Raw genomic sequence first — 18,823 nt, forward strand, 5'->3', positions numbered from 1 at the left:
ATTGTTGATTTCAAAATGTTGTCTTCAAATAAAACTACAATCTATGTTTAGAACAAAATCTAGTCAAATAAAATACAAATCAGTTTAATTATGCACGAAGCAGTATTGTTTTCACAAATTTCTACAAATTGCAAAAGTTATAGTACAATTTAACTATAATGTCTGACATCCTAAAATGGATGACTACAAAATTTTTACTATATCTACAAATTATCTACAAAGATTCTACAAAATTATAATGACACTGTTTATCTTTATTTTGATGCAGGTTCGTCTGGATCCCTAAAGTTACTTGACATCCTCTCCAGCTATAGAGGAATATCAAAGTGAAATAATAACAGAATCTACTCAAACCGCTATTGAAGAAGGACAAGTGTATTAGGACTAGCAAACTGTAGCTGCTGCAATGAAGCACTTTTCTGTGATGCACATGTTCCAGTTCAGAGTTAAAAGATCCAGTCATAGAAGGTATGGAGATATTTGTGGTGAAAAGATCATTAAAAGCAGTATTTTACTCAAGATATGTGTTTTTAAAACATTGTAAATAAATTGTAGTTAAATTATAGTTTATATTACTTTATGTTAAAACAGTCCTTTTGTTGCATCTACATTTATAATCTGTATTAAATTTTTATATTTTTTTTGTAGCTACTGGCTTGTATGCGTTGGTGAAAACTATAAATGGCACTTCAAGGCAACGTCAATCAATGATTCCGCAATGTTCAAGATAAGGAGTTTCAACCGACAACACACATGCTCCTTAATGGACGAAACATTCATACAGCGCAAACGTACTGCAGCTGTAGTTGGTAGCATGGTCATTCCAAAGTATTGTGATCCTAAGACTATTTACACACCAAAGGACATACAAATTGACATGTTATCCGAACACGGAGTAAACCTAAGCTACATGCAAGCATGGAGAGCAAAGGAAAAGGCTTTACAGTTTTTGAGAGGGAATCCGGCTGATTCCTACAGCAAATTACCCAAATATTTTTATATTCTTGAGGAGACTTATCCTGGATCAGTTGTTAAATTGAAGAAAACTGCAGATGAATGCTTCTTATACGCATTTATTGTTCTTTGTACATCAATAAGTGGTTGGCAACATTGTAGGCCAGTAGTAGTAGTTGATGGGACATTCGTAAAGTCAGCCTACAGGGGGATTATGCTGACAGCAAGCACCATGGATGCAACAGGTAAAAAGTGTAAAACTTTTGTAGTTATTTTTTAGGCAGTCTATAAAATGTAGATACATTATAGTAATTTTGTAGTTATTTTGTAGCTATTACAAGAAATGTAGATAAATTGTCTATATTATGAAGATATATTGTAGTTGTTATATATTTATATTTTTATATACATTTTCATAACTGCCAATTAATATTTTATGAATTAATAATGTAGGTGCAATATTGCCCTTGGCATATGCTATGGTTGATTCTGAAAATGACGCATCTTGAAAGTGGTTCTTTGAGCAATTCAAGCAGGCATATGGTGAAAAACCTTTAATGTGTGTTGTTTCAGATAGGAATGAGAGTATACTGAAGGCAACATCAATTGTCTATACGGGCATGACACACTACTCTTGTATGTGGTATATTTGGACAAATATAAGGTCAAAATTCAAGAAGGGTCATCTACAATTACATGAATTGTACTTTGCTACAGCACGGTCATACACTCTCGATGAATTTAATGAAAGGATGTCGAAGATTGAAGAGGTAGACCCGAAATCTTACCTATATGATATTGGCTATCATAGATGGTCAAGAGTACATGCAACAATGAATAGAACGTGGACAATGACATCAAATATTGCAGAGTCGTTGAACGTTGTAACAAAAGATGCAAGAGAACTGTCGATATTTGACCTTTTAGAGTATATGCGGACACTGCTAGAACGTTGGACCAACGAGAAGTTATTGAAGGCGAAGGGTACTTTCACATTTCTTGGGTCCAAATTCAACAAAGAATTAGAGAACAACAGAACATTATCTCAGAAGCTTAGGGTAAGATCTGTTTATTTGGTGCAGAAAAAATAAATTACTTAATATGCAGTGTTTTCAGATTGTAGATAAATTGTAGTCAAATTGTAGATAATTGTAGGTTGTAGATAAGGTGTAGAATATTTGTAGATGATTTGTAGATAGGTTGTAGATAATCTATTTTTATGATTGAGATAATATTTTTTCTGTTTGTTCTGCAATTGTAGGTGAGGGCTTCAACAGATCATATACATACTGTGTTAGATGGTGTGAAGCGGTACATTGTGTGTCTAGAAAACAAGAAATGTAGTTGTGGCCAATTCCAACTTGAAGAACTTCCATGTGCGCATGCTTTGGAAGCATTAAGGCACAGGAATGAAACATATGAAAACTATTGCTCTCCGTATTACACAAGGGAGAGCCTTCTGCATATGTATGAAATACTAGTAAATCCTCTTCCTGATGAAAGAAAATGGAATGTGCCACAATATATTTTGGATGAGGTAGTAAATCCACCGACGGGAGATAAAAGGCAGTCAGGGAGACCTCAAAAGGAAAGATATAAAACATATGATGAAATAAAGTCAAAGAAATACAAGGTGTCATGTGGAAATTGTAGAGGTGAAGGGCATAACAAAAGATCTTGCAAGAATGCGCCCAAGAAGAAATGAATATCATGTAATTAGAATAGTTATTCAAACTAACTGTTAGTGAGTTAAAGTTAGCAGATTTTTTGTGTAATCGTTTAAGTTTTTAAAGATCATTACGAAGTAGACTACAATTTGTGTGTGTTTAATATGCTTTTATGTATTGTGTCAGGCATTTAAATTTGTCTTTGATATAGTGTAATTAAATTTTAATATTTATTATCTACAATACAACTGATATCAAAAAAATAACTTTAATGTAAAGTGTTTCCAGATTGTAGGTAAAATATAGGTTAAATGTAGTTAAATTGTAGTCTTGGTAATAATTTGTAGATGATTTGTAGATAAATTGTGGAAAATATATTTCTAGGATTGGAGTATTTATTTCTTCTATTTGTTGTGTAATTTAACTTCAACTGACAGTTATATACAGATATTACCTAGAACTTGAAGGTATTTCGTAAAAATTATGAACATATACAACTACAAAATTATATACAATAACTACATTGAGTGTTTCCAAAATGTAGATATTGTGAAGATTATTTGTAGGTAAATTATATTCTAATATCAAAATACTCATGTTTAATATAATGAAGATACAGTGCTGTAAACAACCAATTTATATTCAAGTGAACAACTAATAATGAAAGATAAAATAACAAAACAAAAAGGTATGCTGCAATAAAAAAATAAAAATTTTGTTCATAAAGTAGTGTATTCTCCTTCAACTACAAATTGGCATCAACTAAACTAGGAAAACAGGACACTATTTCTTCTTTCTCTGGACTCTAGTCTTCTCATTCAAAGCAGGAACACCCTTCCTCCTTGCTAGCCTGCATGTAACCTCACTTTCACTGATTGACCCATCTTCTTGCTTCTTTGTAGCATAGTCCCATAGGAGAGCTCCATAGAGTCTACGGTGTTGGTCGATATCCGAAAGGTCTTCTGAAGGGATTGACAAATCTCCAAGGCTAACATACTCCGTAAAAGCGGCCACAAATACACCACAATCGCTGCATAAGACAAAAAAAATTTAATTATTTAACAAATGATTATAAAAATAATAATTAAACATATAGAAAGAGAGAATAGTTTTTTACAGTGATCCTTCCTTTTGCTGTGGAATCTCCGCAACCATCCACTGTATATTGTGAGGGTCTGTAACTGGTTTCTCAATGTATGCCTTTGTGGTCTTGAAGTTAATGTCTTTACGCTTCCCGTAGAAACCAGTTCAAGACAAATACAGAGGGATAATGATTGAAAGCTTATCAACACATGATTCAACAACATTATGATGGTGTGAAGACACCATGGAATCATACACATAAAGTTGCATGTCCGCTATGTCGAAAACGACCAACAACCAATGGAAATTCTCTACAATGTTCACGGACATGATGACATAGTCAACTTCATCCCAGGCAACATTAGCAAGAAGTCTATACCCAAGAATATATTCTGCAACATCATCATCGGGTTTAACAATCGAATACTTTTTTTCTGGCGGAGAACTTATGAACTTCTCATAAATTTGTTCAATCTTTGACTTGAACAAGCAATCCGTTGTTGTAAACCTAGTGTTGTTGTTGTTGGGGCCATATTTGCCTCTTTTTCTCAAGTAATACATAATAACATCAATGTGCTGCAAAATAAAATAAAATCTACTATAAGCTACAGTGTAACTACAATTATCAACAAAGCAGCTACACTTTAAACTACAAAGCCAGAATTCAAATAATCTAACAAATAGCTACACTTTAGCTGCTATACACAGCAACAAATGGAACACAACAACTACCATAAGGTCTCAATAATATCTACATTCAAACTACAGTTAATATTATAAGTCTTCAACTTGCTCTATAATTTAACTACAAATTAACTACAATCATGAAATATAGATATACCAATTCTGTCCAAATTACCAAATATACAATCTTTACATATAATCCATCATCAAATATGATACATAAGGTCCAACCTAAATACAATCACACTATAAATAATAAGAGCATCATTTATACGAAATGTCTACAATTTATAATAAAAGGCATAGTCACATATATTTCATATCTACAATATAACTACAATTATACTACAAAACAGAAGACAAAATATATCTTGTGAATTTATTCTTTGATACTTACCGAGTCATTGAGGACTTGTCCAGGGTGAGCAATGGAATAAAACCAGTGCTTCTTATCCACCTTTTTAACTCCAAGGTTTAACCAAGGCTTCATTTGGTTATCCTTTATGGAAAAGAGAACCTTCCTCCTGTAACAACAAATAAATGTCCAATAAAAAAAATCACAGAATGAATTACATATTTAAACTTTAAAATGCTGAAATGAAAGTATCAAATTAAGCATTCATACGTCTTAGATACTTTGTCACTACGGTGGTATAACCACTTGTTGAACTTATCTAACACATCAGAATCTACATTTTCACCTATAAGAGTTGTGAAGGGGTGCTTGAGGTAGAAAAATTTAGGTCCAATAGAGCTGCTGCCTCCAGAACTATATAGAGGTATGAAAGGTGATCGTCCATGTTTCCCCGGTTGCCTGGTTCTCCCCGGATGAATAAGGGTTGCTTCATCTGGTATGGGCTTGCCATACTTAACCAATTGTGTTAAGTTGTCTGGCAACTCAAAGTCATCCAATGTCACACCCTTCTTATCAATGTCTTATCCTTCAGAAACAACTTCATCCACATGTTGTGCATCTTCACCTTCATTTAGCTGTTTCTCAATGACTTGTTCTATCTGAGCTGCTACAGTCACTCCGTGAATTGGGGACTGTGAATTGATATCTTCAATATCTGTTACATAAAACATAACTTACTTAACAAAAATGTAAAACTGTATAAACAACAATTATTTATTCTGAATGACAGTATGATATTATACCTGCTTGTTCTACCTCAGTTGCTTCTTGAAATTCTGAATATAAGTCAAGATGTGCTGGAACATGTTCTGGACAAACTGCAGCTTCAATTTATAATTAAAAAAAGGTAAATAATACTAGATAATGTTGCCTTAAAATTTGTAGATATATGTAGGAAGTTGTAGATAAAATGTGAATAATAAAACTATGCTCTATAAAGTTTAATACTAAGTATATATATTTGTAAGTATTTTGTAGATACCTGTGTTGTTTGTGCTTGGATGCACTTGCTCACCAATATTGAACTAAAATTGTTGGTTGTTCACTCCTTGTTTTTGGTTGAACTACCAGCAAACTAAAGATTTTATGTTAGTTTGAGTATATTGTTTCATGTCATAATTTTTTTTGGTATATAAATATATGTCAACTCTTACCTTTGCCTCATCCGCATCATATCTCATGTTTATCAAATTCAAAACACTCTTCACATAATCATCTATAAACACTCGAAGGTCATGGAGTTCCTCAAATACAGTCTTCCTAAAATCCTCTAACTTTCCATCAACCTAAAAGTTAAAAATATAGTTAGTTGGTAATTTTATTCAAATAAATTACAAATCAGTTTAATTATGTACGAGGCAGTATTGTTTTCACAATTGTCTATAAATTGCTACAATTATACTACAATTTAACTACAATGTGTGCAATCCCAACACGACTGACTATAGAATTATACTACAATTTAACTACAATGTATACTACATAAATTGTTATGAAATGTAGATAAATTGTAGCAAATATGTAAATATAATGTAGTTATAATATTACCTGCTCAATTCCCTTTTCTAGCTTCCTGAGCTTCTTAGCCACAAATTCCTTGTCCTCTTGACAATCTGTATGTTTGGGTTCCAATGTTGGAGAATCGACATTTGGAACCTCTGATGATTGTGCACCTTGTTCATCTTCAAAACCCGTTATGAAACCATGTTCATAACCCGTTATGAATGTACACGGAGATTTAGACGATGTCTAACGGGTTTCATAACCTATTACTTAAACGGGTTATGAAAACGGGTTTGATAACTAACCCGTTATGAAAACACGGAGATTTGCACCTTGTTCATAACTACAAATAATCTACAAAACTAAGACAACTAATCTATAATTTACCAAAACACTTAAAACAGAGATTTTTACATCCAAAACAAAACTAAAAAACTGGAAACGAAAATAATAAATGTTTACCTTCACCAAATTTTTTTTCTAAACCAATTTTGGGAGTTTTTTGGACTGTTTCTTCATTTTTTGTTTTGAGGAAGCAGGAGACAACTTGGGTTTTTTAACTGTTGGAATTTTAGGGGCATCTTCAACAATGTCATCATCTATACATACCTCTTTCCCCTTTCTTTTGAGTTGTTTGCCGCCAGTTGTAGCACTTCCTCCAGCATCTACATTGTGCATTTGCTTTGTTCTCATCTCGGCACGGATTTGCCTAGGAGATAAAATGTGAGTAGTAGGTTCCATTGCGTGTGTAGATTTTACTTGTTTTTGTGGTGATTTTGGTGTTAAAACATCCAAATCGAAAGAGGGGATATCACCTACTGTAGATTTTTTAGGTATTTTTTTGGGAAATTTGATGTTCTTCATGGTTTAACTTCAACTTGACTAAAGATGGGAACGAATTTTGTAGAATGATAACTTCAATATTTGGTGAATTTACATGGAGAATAATGAAGAACGTGTGTAGCTTTTGTTCTGTAAAAAGAAAACAGACGCTAAACGTGGAGGAGTGAAGGGAAAGGTAAAACGTGGGGGGGGGGGGAGTTACGGGTAAAGGTAAAACGTGGGGAAGGGGGTTGAGCTAAAAAGAAAGAGAAACGTGGGAATATACGGTCCTATAATTATGCCTCGTATAAATGCCCCATTAATTATATCCCTGTTTTAAATTATGGTATATAAATGATAATTTAGTATACTAAATGTAATTATATCTAACCTTAAATATTGAGGGTAATAAGGTTTCATATGTGGCATAAGAAGGTAAAAATTCCTTCTCTAAAACACTAGATATGATTGCCCGTGCATAGCACGGGTCCAACACCTCAAATGACTTTGAGGCTTATATTAGTAGCAGAATTTGTTTATTTCATTCCAGCGCAAGTGTTGTTCTTATTCTACTTTCTCTTATATTTTCTTTGGCACTTATTACACCTCTAATCAGCAACTCAAATCACAAAAAAAGAGGGATTACTTACCAGTAAAATATAGAGAGTAGTTAATGGCAGTTAAAGAGGAGAATAATAAGTGAAAAGAATAATTTTATTCTTGTTATAAATAATTTGTACATTGAATGCTACATTGGATGTCCATATTGTGAATAGCTTAAAGATTAAATTCCTACTTTATGTCCATCATCTTTACTTTTTATGCCTATAAAAGGCTATTAATTGCAATGGAAAGATACACCAAAGTGAAAGAAGAAAAGACTTCTTCCTTCTTTCTATCTCTTCTTAGTTACATTTTACTGCATTGCTTTTATTTTATAACACGTTATCAGCACAAAGCTCTAATTTTATTCTTAACTCCCGCTAAGCTGAGCCATATTTTATTAAGTTTTCACTATGTCAAATTTATCAAAACTTGAATTTGTGGCACTTGACATCACCGGGAAGAACTATTTATCATGGGTCCTTGATGCTAAAATTCACCTTGACGCTAAAGGTCTTGGAAATACTATTATACAAGGAAATGAAGCATCAAATCAGGATAAAGCGAAAGTCATGATTTTCCTTCGTCATCATCTACATGAAGGGTTAAAAACTGAATATTTAACCGTAAAAGATCCACTTGAATTATAGATTAATTTGAAGGATCGGTATGACCACCTAAACTTACGGTATTACCGAAAGCTCGGTATGAGTGGATACATTTAAGGCTGCAAGACTTTAAAACCGTAAGTGAGTATAATTCTACTATCTTTAAAGTAAGTTCTCTATTAAAATTATGTGGAGACACTATCACAGATGAGGACTTATTGGAAAAAATGTTTTCTACTTTTCACGCTTCAAATGTGGTGCTACAACAACAATACCGTGAAAAAGGTTTTAAGAAATATTCTCAATTAATCACATGCCTACTTGTGGCAGAGCAGAATAATACTCTATTAATAAAAAATCATAAAGCCCGTCCCACTGGGTTAACTCCATTTCCGGAAGTGAATGTTGTAGCAGCATATGATAAGTTTGAAAGAAAACAAAATAATTACCGTGGTCGTGGACATGGTCGTAAATGTGGGTGTGGCAGGGGACGAAACAATTATCGTCGTTATGGTGGAAATAAATTGGAGAACAATAAGGGTTCTCAAATTAATCATTCAAAAGGTAAAACTAGTATGTGTCACCGATGTGGTATGAATGGTCATTGGGCACGCATTTGTCGTACGCCAGATCATTTTGTCAAACTTTATCAAGCCTCCCTCAGAAAAAAAGAAAATAATGTGGAGGCACACTTGACCTTTCAAAATAATGATGATGAAGCAGGTCCCTCAAACAAATATGATTCTAAGGCACATCTTGCATATAAAGATGATGATTTTGGAGGCCTAACAAATATTACTCATTTAGAAGCTGGAGACTTCTTTGAGGATATTGACGGAAGAACTAATCATCTTACTGGGGAATGAAGCTATAAAAGTTGTTATTTATGTTTGCAACTAGTTTATTTTTCTTGAGTGTATTTTCCTAATGCATCATGTGTTGCTAGTTTCTACATTCCTAATGTATTTCTTAATGTTTTTTTTGTTTGTCTTTCATATTTCTTATGATGTATTTTTTGTTTTTTTATGAAGAATATGAAAATTCCTCAGTCTTCAGTTGGACTCAAGATTAATAAAGATGATATTTGTCTTTTGGATAATGCTACAACACACACTATTTTAAAAGATAAGAGATATTTCTCTTATTTGGTAATGAAAGAAGCGAATGTTAATACAATATCCGGTAGCACAAGATTAATTAAAGGTTCTGAAAGAGCCAATTTATTACTACCAGGAAGAACAAATTTGGTTATTGATGAAGCATTATATTGTAGTAAATCTCAAATAAACTTATTAAGTTTCAAAGATATTCGACAAAATAGCTATCATATTGAGACTACAAATGATGAAAAGATTGAATATTTTTATATTATTACAATAATGTCTGGTAAGAAATATGTGCTTGAAATGTTACCTGCTCTCTCCTCCGGCTTATACTACACAAGTATTAGCAGGATTGAAACACATGCCGTAGTAAACGAGAAGTTTATTAATCAAGATAATTTTATTATTTAGCATGACCGGTTGGGCCATCCTGGTTCTAATATGATGGGTAAAATAATTGAGAATTCACATGGACATACAATGAAGAATCAGAAGATTCTTCAATTTAAGGAATTCTCTTGTGTTGCATGTTCTCAAGGAAAATTAATTATTAGACCATCAATTATTAAAGCTATGATGGAATCCCCTGTATTTCTGGAACGTATACAGGGAGATATATATGAGCCCATTTACCCTCCATGTGGACCATTCAAATATTATATGGTTTTGGTAGATGCATCTACAAGATGGTCACATTTGTGCTTACTATCAACTCGCAATATGGCATTTGCGAGATTGTTGGCTCAAATAATAAAGCTAAGAGCACAATTTCCAGATTATGCAATTAAGACAATTCGTCTTGATAATGCTGGTAAGTTTACATCCCAAGCCTTTAATGATTATTGTATTTCAACTGGGATAACAATTGAGCATCCGGTTGCTCATGTTCATACACAAAATGGTCTAGCAGAATCATTGATCAAACTCCTCCAATTAATCGCTAGACCAATGCTTATGAGAACAAAACTTCCCATTTCAGTATGGGGTTATGCTATTTTGCACGCAGTAGCACTTGTGCGGATTAGGCCCACAAGTTATCATAAAGTCTTCCCATTGCAATTGGCTTTTGGTCAGGAGCCAAATATTTCCCAAATTAGGATCTTTGGTTGTGCGATATATGTTCTAATTGCTCCACCACAATGCACAAAGATGGGTCCTCAAAGAAGGTTGGGGATATATGATGGATATGAATCTCTTTCTATTATAAAATATCTAGAGCGGATGACTGGAGATTTATTTACGACAAGATTTTCTGATTGCCATTTTGATGAATCAGTATATCCAACATTAGGCGGAGAAAATAAACAGCTGAAAAAGAAGATAGATTGGAATGCATTATCACTGTCTCATTTAGATCCTCGAACAAATCAATGTGAACAAGAGGTTCAAAAGATTATTCATTTGTAAAATATTGCAAATCAATTGCCAGATGCATTCACTGACCTACCAAGGGTGATTAAGTCACATATTCCAGCTGCTGATGCTCCAATTCAAGTTGATATCCCAGCCGGACAATTAATTAAAGCAAATGAGTCTAAGCCATGCTTGAAACGTGGTAGACCAATCGGTTCTAAAGATAAAAATCTTCGAAGAAGAAAAGGAGCAAGTGATCAAAGTGAACATAACACAGAGGTAGTGGCTCAAGAAGAGCCCCAAAACGTAACAAATGATAAGACCTTAGGGGAGGTCCAAGTACCTGAAAATAATGAGAATGAAGAGATATGAATAAGTTACGTCTCAACCGGGAAAAGATGGAACCGAAATAATATTTTTATCGATAACATTTTTGCTTACAATGTTGCTGTTGAAATAATGCAACAAGATGAGGATCTTGAACCAAAATCTGTCAATGAATGTAGACAGAGAAATGATTGGCCAAAATGGAAAGACGCTATCCAGGCAGAGTTAACTTCACTTGGAAAACGTGAAGTCTTCGGACCCATAGTTCGAACACCTGAAGGCATAAAGCCAGTAGGGTACAAATGAGTTTTTGTGAGAAAACGAAATGATAAAAATGAAGTCGTTAGATATAAAGCGCGACTTGTGGCACAAGGGTTTTCCCAAAGACCTGGAATTAATTATATGGAGACATATTCTCCTGTAGTGGATGCTATCACCTTCAGGTATCTCATAAATATGGCAGTGCAAGAAAAACTTGATATGCATCTAATTGATGTTGTTACAGCCTATTTGTATTGGTCATTAGACAACGAAAATTTTATGAAAGTACCTGAGGGATTTAAAGTGCCAGAAGCATATAAAAGTTTTCGAGAAACTTGTTCAATAAAGCTTCAGAAATCTTTATATGGATTGAAAAAATCAGGTCGTATGTGGTACAATCGCCTGAGTGAATATCTGTTGAAAGAAGGGTACAAGAATGATCCAATTTGTCCTTATGTCTTTATAAAAAGGTCTGGATCTGAATTTGTTATAATCGCCGTGTATGTTGATGATTTAAATATCATTGGAACTCCTGGGGAGCTTCCAAAAACAGTAGACTGTTTGAAGAAAGAATTTGAAATGAAAGATCTTGGAAAGACAAAATTTTGTCTTGATCTACAAATTGAGTATATGAAAGATGGAATATTTGTCCATCAATCAACACACACCGAAAAGATTTTAAAGTGATTCTATATGGATAAAGCACATACATTGAGTACCCCGATGGTTGTGAGATCACTTGATATAAAGAAAGATCCATTCCGACCTCATGAAAATGATGAAGAGCTTCTTGGTACCGAAGTACCATATCTTAGTGCAATTAGGGCATTAATGTATCTTGCCAATAATTCCCGACCAAATATAGCTTTCTCAGTAAGCTTATTGGCAAGATTTAGTTCTTCGCCAACACCAAGACACTGGAATGGTATTAAACATATATTCAGATATCTCCAAGGGACCATTGATATGAGTTTATTTTATTCAAATGAATCCAAGCCATCATTGATTGGTTATGCAGATGCAGGATATTTGTCTGATCCACACAAAGATCGATCTCAGACATGCTATTTATTTACAAGCGGAGGTACAGCCATATCATGGCATTCGACAAAACAAACTATGGTTGTTGCTTCTTCAAATCATGCAGAGATAATAGCCATTCACGAAGCAAGTCGAGAATACGTTTGGTTGAGATCGATAACTCAACACATTCAGCAAACATGTGGTCTTTCTTCGAAAGAGAATATTCCAACAATATTGTATGAAGACAATGTTACATGCATAGCTCAATTGAAAGGAGGATATATCAAAGGAGATAGAACAAAACACATTTCACCGAAATTCTTTTTCACTCATGATCTTCAGAAGAATGGTGAAATAGATGTACAACAAGTTCGTTCAAGTGATAATTTGGCTGATTTGTTCACTGAGGCATTACCAACCTCAATATTTGAAAAGCTAATATATAAGATTGGAATGCGCCGTCTTCGAGACATTAAGTGATTTTTCATCAGGGGGAGTAACTACATGCTGCACTTTTTTCCTTAACCAAGGTTTTGTTCCACTGGGTTTTCCTGGTAAGGTTTTTAATGAGACAACAAGCAATGCATATTATAAATAACTATGTACATCCCAATATTCTTTTTTATAAGTTCTTAACGAGGCACATTATCTTACATGGACATCCAAGGGGGGGTGTTATAAATAGTTTGTACATTGAATGCTACATTGGATGCTCATGTTGTGAATAGCATAATTTGTACATTGGATGCTACATTGGATGTCCATGTTGTGAATAGCTTAAAGATTAAATCTCTTACTTTATGCCCATCATCTTTACTTTTTATGCCTATAAAAGGCTATGTAATTGCAATGGAAAGATACACCAAAGTGAAAGAAGAAAAGACTTCTTCTTTCTTTCTATCTCTTCTTATTTACATATTACTGCATTGCTTTTATTTTATAACAATTCTAAATTTATTGAATAAGTATCTTAGAGTCAAAATAATATATCACGCATAGGTGCTCAAATCACAAAACTCATCAACTGAGATCTTTCTGTCATTTTTTTCACTCAAATGAAACATCTTCCAAAGAAATATTAAGAAACATACTGCAGAAGGCATAAAATTTGAAAAAGTAAACAATTGACAGTTACGATCTTTACACATGGATCTATCTTCTTTTTTTTGAGTAAAACACGTGCACCTATTGCCTAGAAAGATTGAGCAATACACCCAAAGAGGTGAATAAGTCTTCAGGATCTCCAGGCTTTGGCTGGCAACAGATTGAACTAAGATATACTAATACTATTCTCTCCCCTCTTGTTCGAGTTAAAGCATCATATTCTACTACAACCTGTATAATGTCAAAAGAATTGTCGAGGAATAAATCTTTTGTATATCAAATATCTCAAGGATGAAATAACTCTTGGAAGGGATATCTTTGGTGACCTGTAAGGATATAAATATTTAAGTACGACTCCATTTACATGCACAGGTAAATAATGCTTTTCCACTGAAAGAAAATCAATTATAATAAAATAGTACTACAAATCCAAATCGATAGTTATACGCTATAAAATATATGATACTCCATAATAGTTTAATAGCTCAAGGAGCAACAAAAAGAGGACCAGAGCAGCACTACTTGCAAACCTACTCGGGATGTCAAAAGTACTCTCTGTTGAAGAACCACGTAAAGGAGATTTTTTTAGTAAGCAGCCATCTTTGTATATAGTACAAATCCATTTCGTGATCCATTTGATGAAAATGTCATGTATCTTACGTATATTGATTTAATTACTCCCTCCATCCCATTTCTTGTTGCAGACTTTTCATTTTGCAGATATCTTAGAATATTTGGCATATTCTATGGGAAACATTAGTTTATATAAACAATATTCTTCAAGCATTCCATCTCTGCGAGCAATCAAATAACTATGTAGAGGGATTGGAAGAACTAAATAGAAGTACTGTTCCACTACTGCTAATACACTGCATGTGTTCTTTGTGCCAACTCCCTCTAAAGAAGAGAAACGAAGCTGATCTTTTCCATCTAGAATTTTTTTATACTCAAAAGTACTTAATACTTTAGTCCACTAAGGCTAGTTTCAGTTGGGAGAAGTGATAGTGCAATTGTAAAATATCATTCAAGAGGTATGACACTTACCACATTATAATGGTTCTTCCCGATTTACGAATCTGAGATCAGCAAGAAAGCCAGTTTTTGCAGGAAACATCTTCATCGCTTTTTTCTACCGTCTCAGCACTATTGTTTCCATCTCAGCGCATTCAAGAAGCATTTAGTCTAGTTAAAGACCTATAATTTGTAGGATCCCCTTACAGCAGTGGTGATGGATGAACTGCTATCATTGCAAGCTACTCCATTATCTATATTTAGGATCTGGCAAAAATCTATAACTACGACCAATTATTGCTCATGGATAAGATATATATTCAAAATAATAAAAATGAGGCACCCAGCAAATATAGTGTGTTTCCCTCCTGTTACAACTAAGATTATAAGTTTGGTAATTGCCCTAAGCTGTACTTTCTCTTCTTTAAAATATGTAAATTTTGAACTTCCTTCTTTCTTTTCTCCTTGTCAGGAGGTGCGTCAATACAACCATTCAATTCATCTACCAGAAAAGCTATCATTTTAGAGATGTTTTACGAAAAGTGTAGGAAGAAAGATTAAAGTGAATAAACAAGGAGCAAATCAGAGATGCTTTAGGAAAAAGATAAGTTTTTCGCTTTCATCATCAATCAAGTATATAATCAAACTGGAATAATGTGCGCAAAGTAATCAGAAAAGACACTTTTACTTTATCAATAAGCAATAAAAATAGAACTTGGAAAGAAGAAAAACTATGGTGAGCATGAGTTTAGAGAAGGAAGAATCAAGCAAATAGGTCTATATCACACTTATACCCGAGAAGAAAGAACGATAACAATGTCTCGGCCTTTTTTTTGGTACGTGCTTATCAATGTAAATGCTTAGTTTATCTGAAAAGAATAATAGATATAAAGTAATAACATCTCAAAAGAAGTGACTCCAACAAATTTGTTAGCATAAGATTTTTCCTATTAGAGACAAAGAATCTCAAAGTTACTTAGCAATTTTAAACATATAGAACCACTTGCGTGTAAAGAAAATGAAAAATCTTTAAACATCTTACACAGGGATAAAGGAATCAGCATCAACCAAGTACTCCATTCTATGAGATTTAGGCAATAAATAAATTGTTGAAGCGATCACAGTAGCATTCCTGTATATCTATTAGCAGAATCCGCTGCCCAGCAAAATTAATTGCTCTTAAATATCTTAGCTTTTGCATAGGTTTTCCTAAATCTAATATACTCAGCAAATATTTCAACTATAATTTAAATTTACGTACATTCTTTGCATCCTATAATCCTTTCGCTAACACCAAATATCCTTGTGCCTCTGAAATAAATATAGGCAGCCTAAACAATGTAGGATGAGTAAAGTTCCATGTTGACTTGGCAAAATATACTGAGAAAGAAATGGCACAAACATGAAATCATATAGAATGCAGAAAAGAAATGTTTTACAAGAATCTAAGGTTGAAAGAGAAACAGAGACATACCCCAATATTGTTGTACTCCCAAATCTTATGTACTTCGTAGTACACCGCCTACAATTACAACAACAACAACAACAACAACAACAACCCAGTATAATCCCACTTAGTGGGGTCTGGGGAGGGTAGTGTGTACGCAGACCTTACCCCTACCCTAGGGTAGAGAGACTGTTTCCAAATAGACCCCCGGCATCCTTCCCTCCAAGAACTTCCCACCTTGCTCTTGGGAGACTCGAACTCACAACCGAGGTTGGGAAGTGGGGGTTGCTTACCATCAGAGCAACACCGCCTACAATTAGTAAAAGTGAAATCATACTTGGACCCATCCGATAATATTTGTATCACAATAATTAGAATTCAATATTAAACATATCAAAATAATGACAACAAATATTAGTACCACATAAAAAATGTAAGAAAATGCTTTTTTTTTTTTTTTACAAAATATGCAAAAATATTTAGAGAAACAGACCCGTCACCAAGGAAAGCACAAGCAATAATAAAGGTGGCATATAAAGAAGCTGCGACACATAATCTCTGTAAAGCCCTTAAAGAAAGCCCCTTTGTTTGTTCTAGCAACTGTCCCATTCATTAGCAAGGAAAAAGAAAAGATAATGAATATCACATTAAACAGACATGGGAAACAAAATACGACAATTACTACATCTCTTATCTTTAAACCTAATTCCCACAAAATACACAATTTAGCTTTAAGAAATACCTGAATAAATTGAAGCACATGTCGGAAAGATTTCAACAAAAAGAAGTTTTACAATTAAAAAAGAATCTTGCTGAAGCTAAATGGAAGAAGGCAAACGCGATAAAAGGAACTGAATCACAGAAATTCGTCGTTAATAGGGTGAAGCAATAAACACAAATGAAGACCATGAGAGAAAGGAGGCGCGGTTTTACCTATCAAAAAGCACAAGTGGTTTGCTAATATCAGTTGTAGTAAAATAACCTTTTTATCCTTCTGTAAATTGTCATTTCTACCCTTGGTCGACCAACTTGGCTCTTCTATAATAAAAAAAACAGACTTTGCTAAAAGTGCTCATTTCCCAATACAATTCGAGCCACCTCATCGTATAAAAGTCGACCTCGTGTATTTCTTATAATGTCGTACTTTCACTTAACTATGTACATCCCGTTCACACATAAACTCATTGAAATAATAATAATAACCACACGTTAAGAAATGTATGGGATAAAATTAGTTGATAACAGGTGGTCGAACAGTAAAATGACAAGTAGAGCCGAAGATAGACAAAGGACGAGTCGGAAAACAATTAGTATCGAATGCGGCGTGTCTGATCGGTACCGGATAGATTCCGAAGGGAACGTAGACGGCGGTAGAAGTTGAAAGATTTGCCATTGGACAACATTCAATGAGAGAATATTTGCTAGCATTAAATGACCAACCGTTACATAGAATATCTGTATTCAAGGCATGCCGTTACATACTCATCAATGACCTTTTTATTATCATTTAAAGAGGAGCTTGATCCTAAGATCATGTTTCCCTAGATAAACTATAAATAGTGGTGTTAACAGCCATTGTAAGGACACTAAATATTCCACATGCAAAAGTTATACTTTATTATTTTGCTCTCATATTTTACTATTCAAGCTCTCACTTTAACAATTTTATCGTTGCTTTATCTTTGGCTAAACTTTTGCTCTTAGAAAGACTGAGTTCGGAATTCTTGTTATCTTCTTTAATTTCAATCACTAAATCTTAACTTTAGTCTTATTTCTTTATTATTTTTGGATCAAATTGATGTGAGCACGTGATTTTTGCCCTACATGAATTACTCCCATAAATTCAAAACAAAATAACTTTCTTTTATTTGGAACCTTTTGAGGATTTCGTGGCATTTTCTGTTAATTATTTGTATTTGTCTGTGCATTTCATTTTTGTTTAATTAATAAATACAAAAATATACTGCATTTGAATTTAGGATTTAATTTTACATTTTTTTTAGATTAACTAGTAATTAGTGTTTTACAAAAATAGAAAAACCACAAAAAATAACTTATTTTGCATTTTTTTTAATTCTTAGCTTTGAATTTTGGTAGTTTTCTTTTAATTTGGTATTTAAGTAGTTGTGGTAATTATTTTTAGAGTTTAATTAGTTTAATTTGGTAGGACAATATTAGTTTTAATAATTAATTTAGGTTTTATTTCTAATTTTGAAAAGAAAAAAAATTTTGAAATTGAAAAAGAGAAAAGATTCAAAAACAAAGAGAAGTTCGGACTTGGGCCATTTTAATTAAACCTCCATCAGCCCAATTGATACCCTGAAACCTGTACAATTCCAGCCCAAACCATGCCCCAACCCGGTCCAAATCTCACTTTATGACCAAACGACACAGTTTCCCTTATTAAATCTGAGCCTTCGATTTCTTTTAATCAACGGTCGGGAACTGGGTCACATTTTAGTATTTAAATGTCCTAAAGCCTACCCCCCCACCCTCTCAAACTCGTCTCTCTCACTTCCCATCATCAGAGACCCAAACAAAAAAAACCTAGCGCCGCCTTGGTTTTCCACCATATCCGCCCGTGCGGCGCCACCCGCAAATCACCCCAAATTAACACCCCAAAATCCCCATGGTTCCCTCTCCCCAAATCTCTAACTCTTTTCCCTCGAATCTATCCCGAATCCCTTGAATCTTAAATCTGAAGTCTGAACCCTAAAAGGCCTATTCTCGAAATTGGTTGCATGCAAGGTTATGTCTCGAGTTTTCTGAGTTTTTCAAGGCCAACTTACCACAAAATAATGATGGTTGCTGGTTCTTGGAAAGGAACAAGCGATTAACATTATCTTGGGTTAAGT

General features: G+C 33.8%; 1 protein-coding gene and 1 long non-coding RNA gene across 6 annotated transcripts; one reads left to right on the forward strand and one right to left on the reverse strand.

Annotated features, from left to right (window-relative positions):
- Positions 1-763: 763 nt before the first annotated feature.
- Positions 764-2,659, forward strand: LOC107769196 (uncharacterized). The gene is made up of 3 exons (XM_075219099.1): positions 764-1,199; positions 1,528-2,012; positions 2,216-2,659. Exons 1-3 carry the CDS (start codon positions 764-766, stop codon positions 2,657-2,659), a joined length of 1,365 nt encoding a protein of 454 aa, XP_075075200.1.
- A 10,764-nt stretch (positions 2,660-13,423) lies between these two features.
- On the reverse strand, positions 13,424-17,031 carry LOC107769195 (uncharacterized). Of its 5 annotated transcripts, none has more exons than XR_012708132.1 (3): positions 16,711-16,927; positions 14,555-16,568; positions 13,424-13,741 (listed from the first exon to the last, which is right to left on the reverse strand). It is a non-coding gene; the product is annotated as an uncharacterized LOC107769195 (long non-coding RNA). The 5 variants fall into 5 exon arrangements; XR_012708136.1 differs by having other exon boundaries at positions 14,555-16,278; positions 16,711-16,926; XR_012708135.1 differs by having other exon boundaries at positions 14,555-15,901; positions 15,996-16,926.
- Positions 17,032-18,823: the final 1,792 nt, after the last annotated feature.

This window comes from Nicotiana tabacum, chromosome 1 (assembly GCF_000715075.1).
Source record: "Nicotiana tabacum cultivar K326 chromosome 1, ASM71507v2, whole genome shotgun sequence".
Taxonomy (NCBI): domain Eukaryota; kingdom Viridiplantae; phylum Streptophyta; class Magnoliopsida; order Solanales; family Solanaceae; genus Nicotiana; species Nicotiana tabacum.

Coding starts and splice junctions, on each gene's coding strand:
- LOC107769196 (XM_075219099.1), top strand. CDS start 764: ATGGACGAAACATTCATACAGCGCAAACGTACTGCAGCTGTAGTTGGT. Junction 1,200..1,527: donor AAGCACCATGGATGCAACAG/GTAAAAAGTGTA, acceptor GTGTTGTTTCAG/ATAGGAATGAGAGTATACTG. Junction 2,013..2,215: donor CATTATCTCAGAAGCTTAGG/GTAAGATCTGTT, acceptor CTGCAATTGTAG/GTGAGGGCTTCAACAGATCA.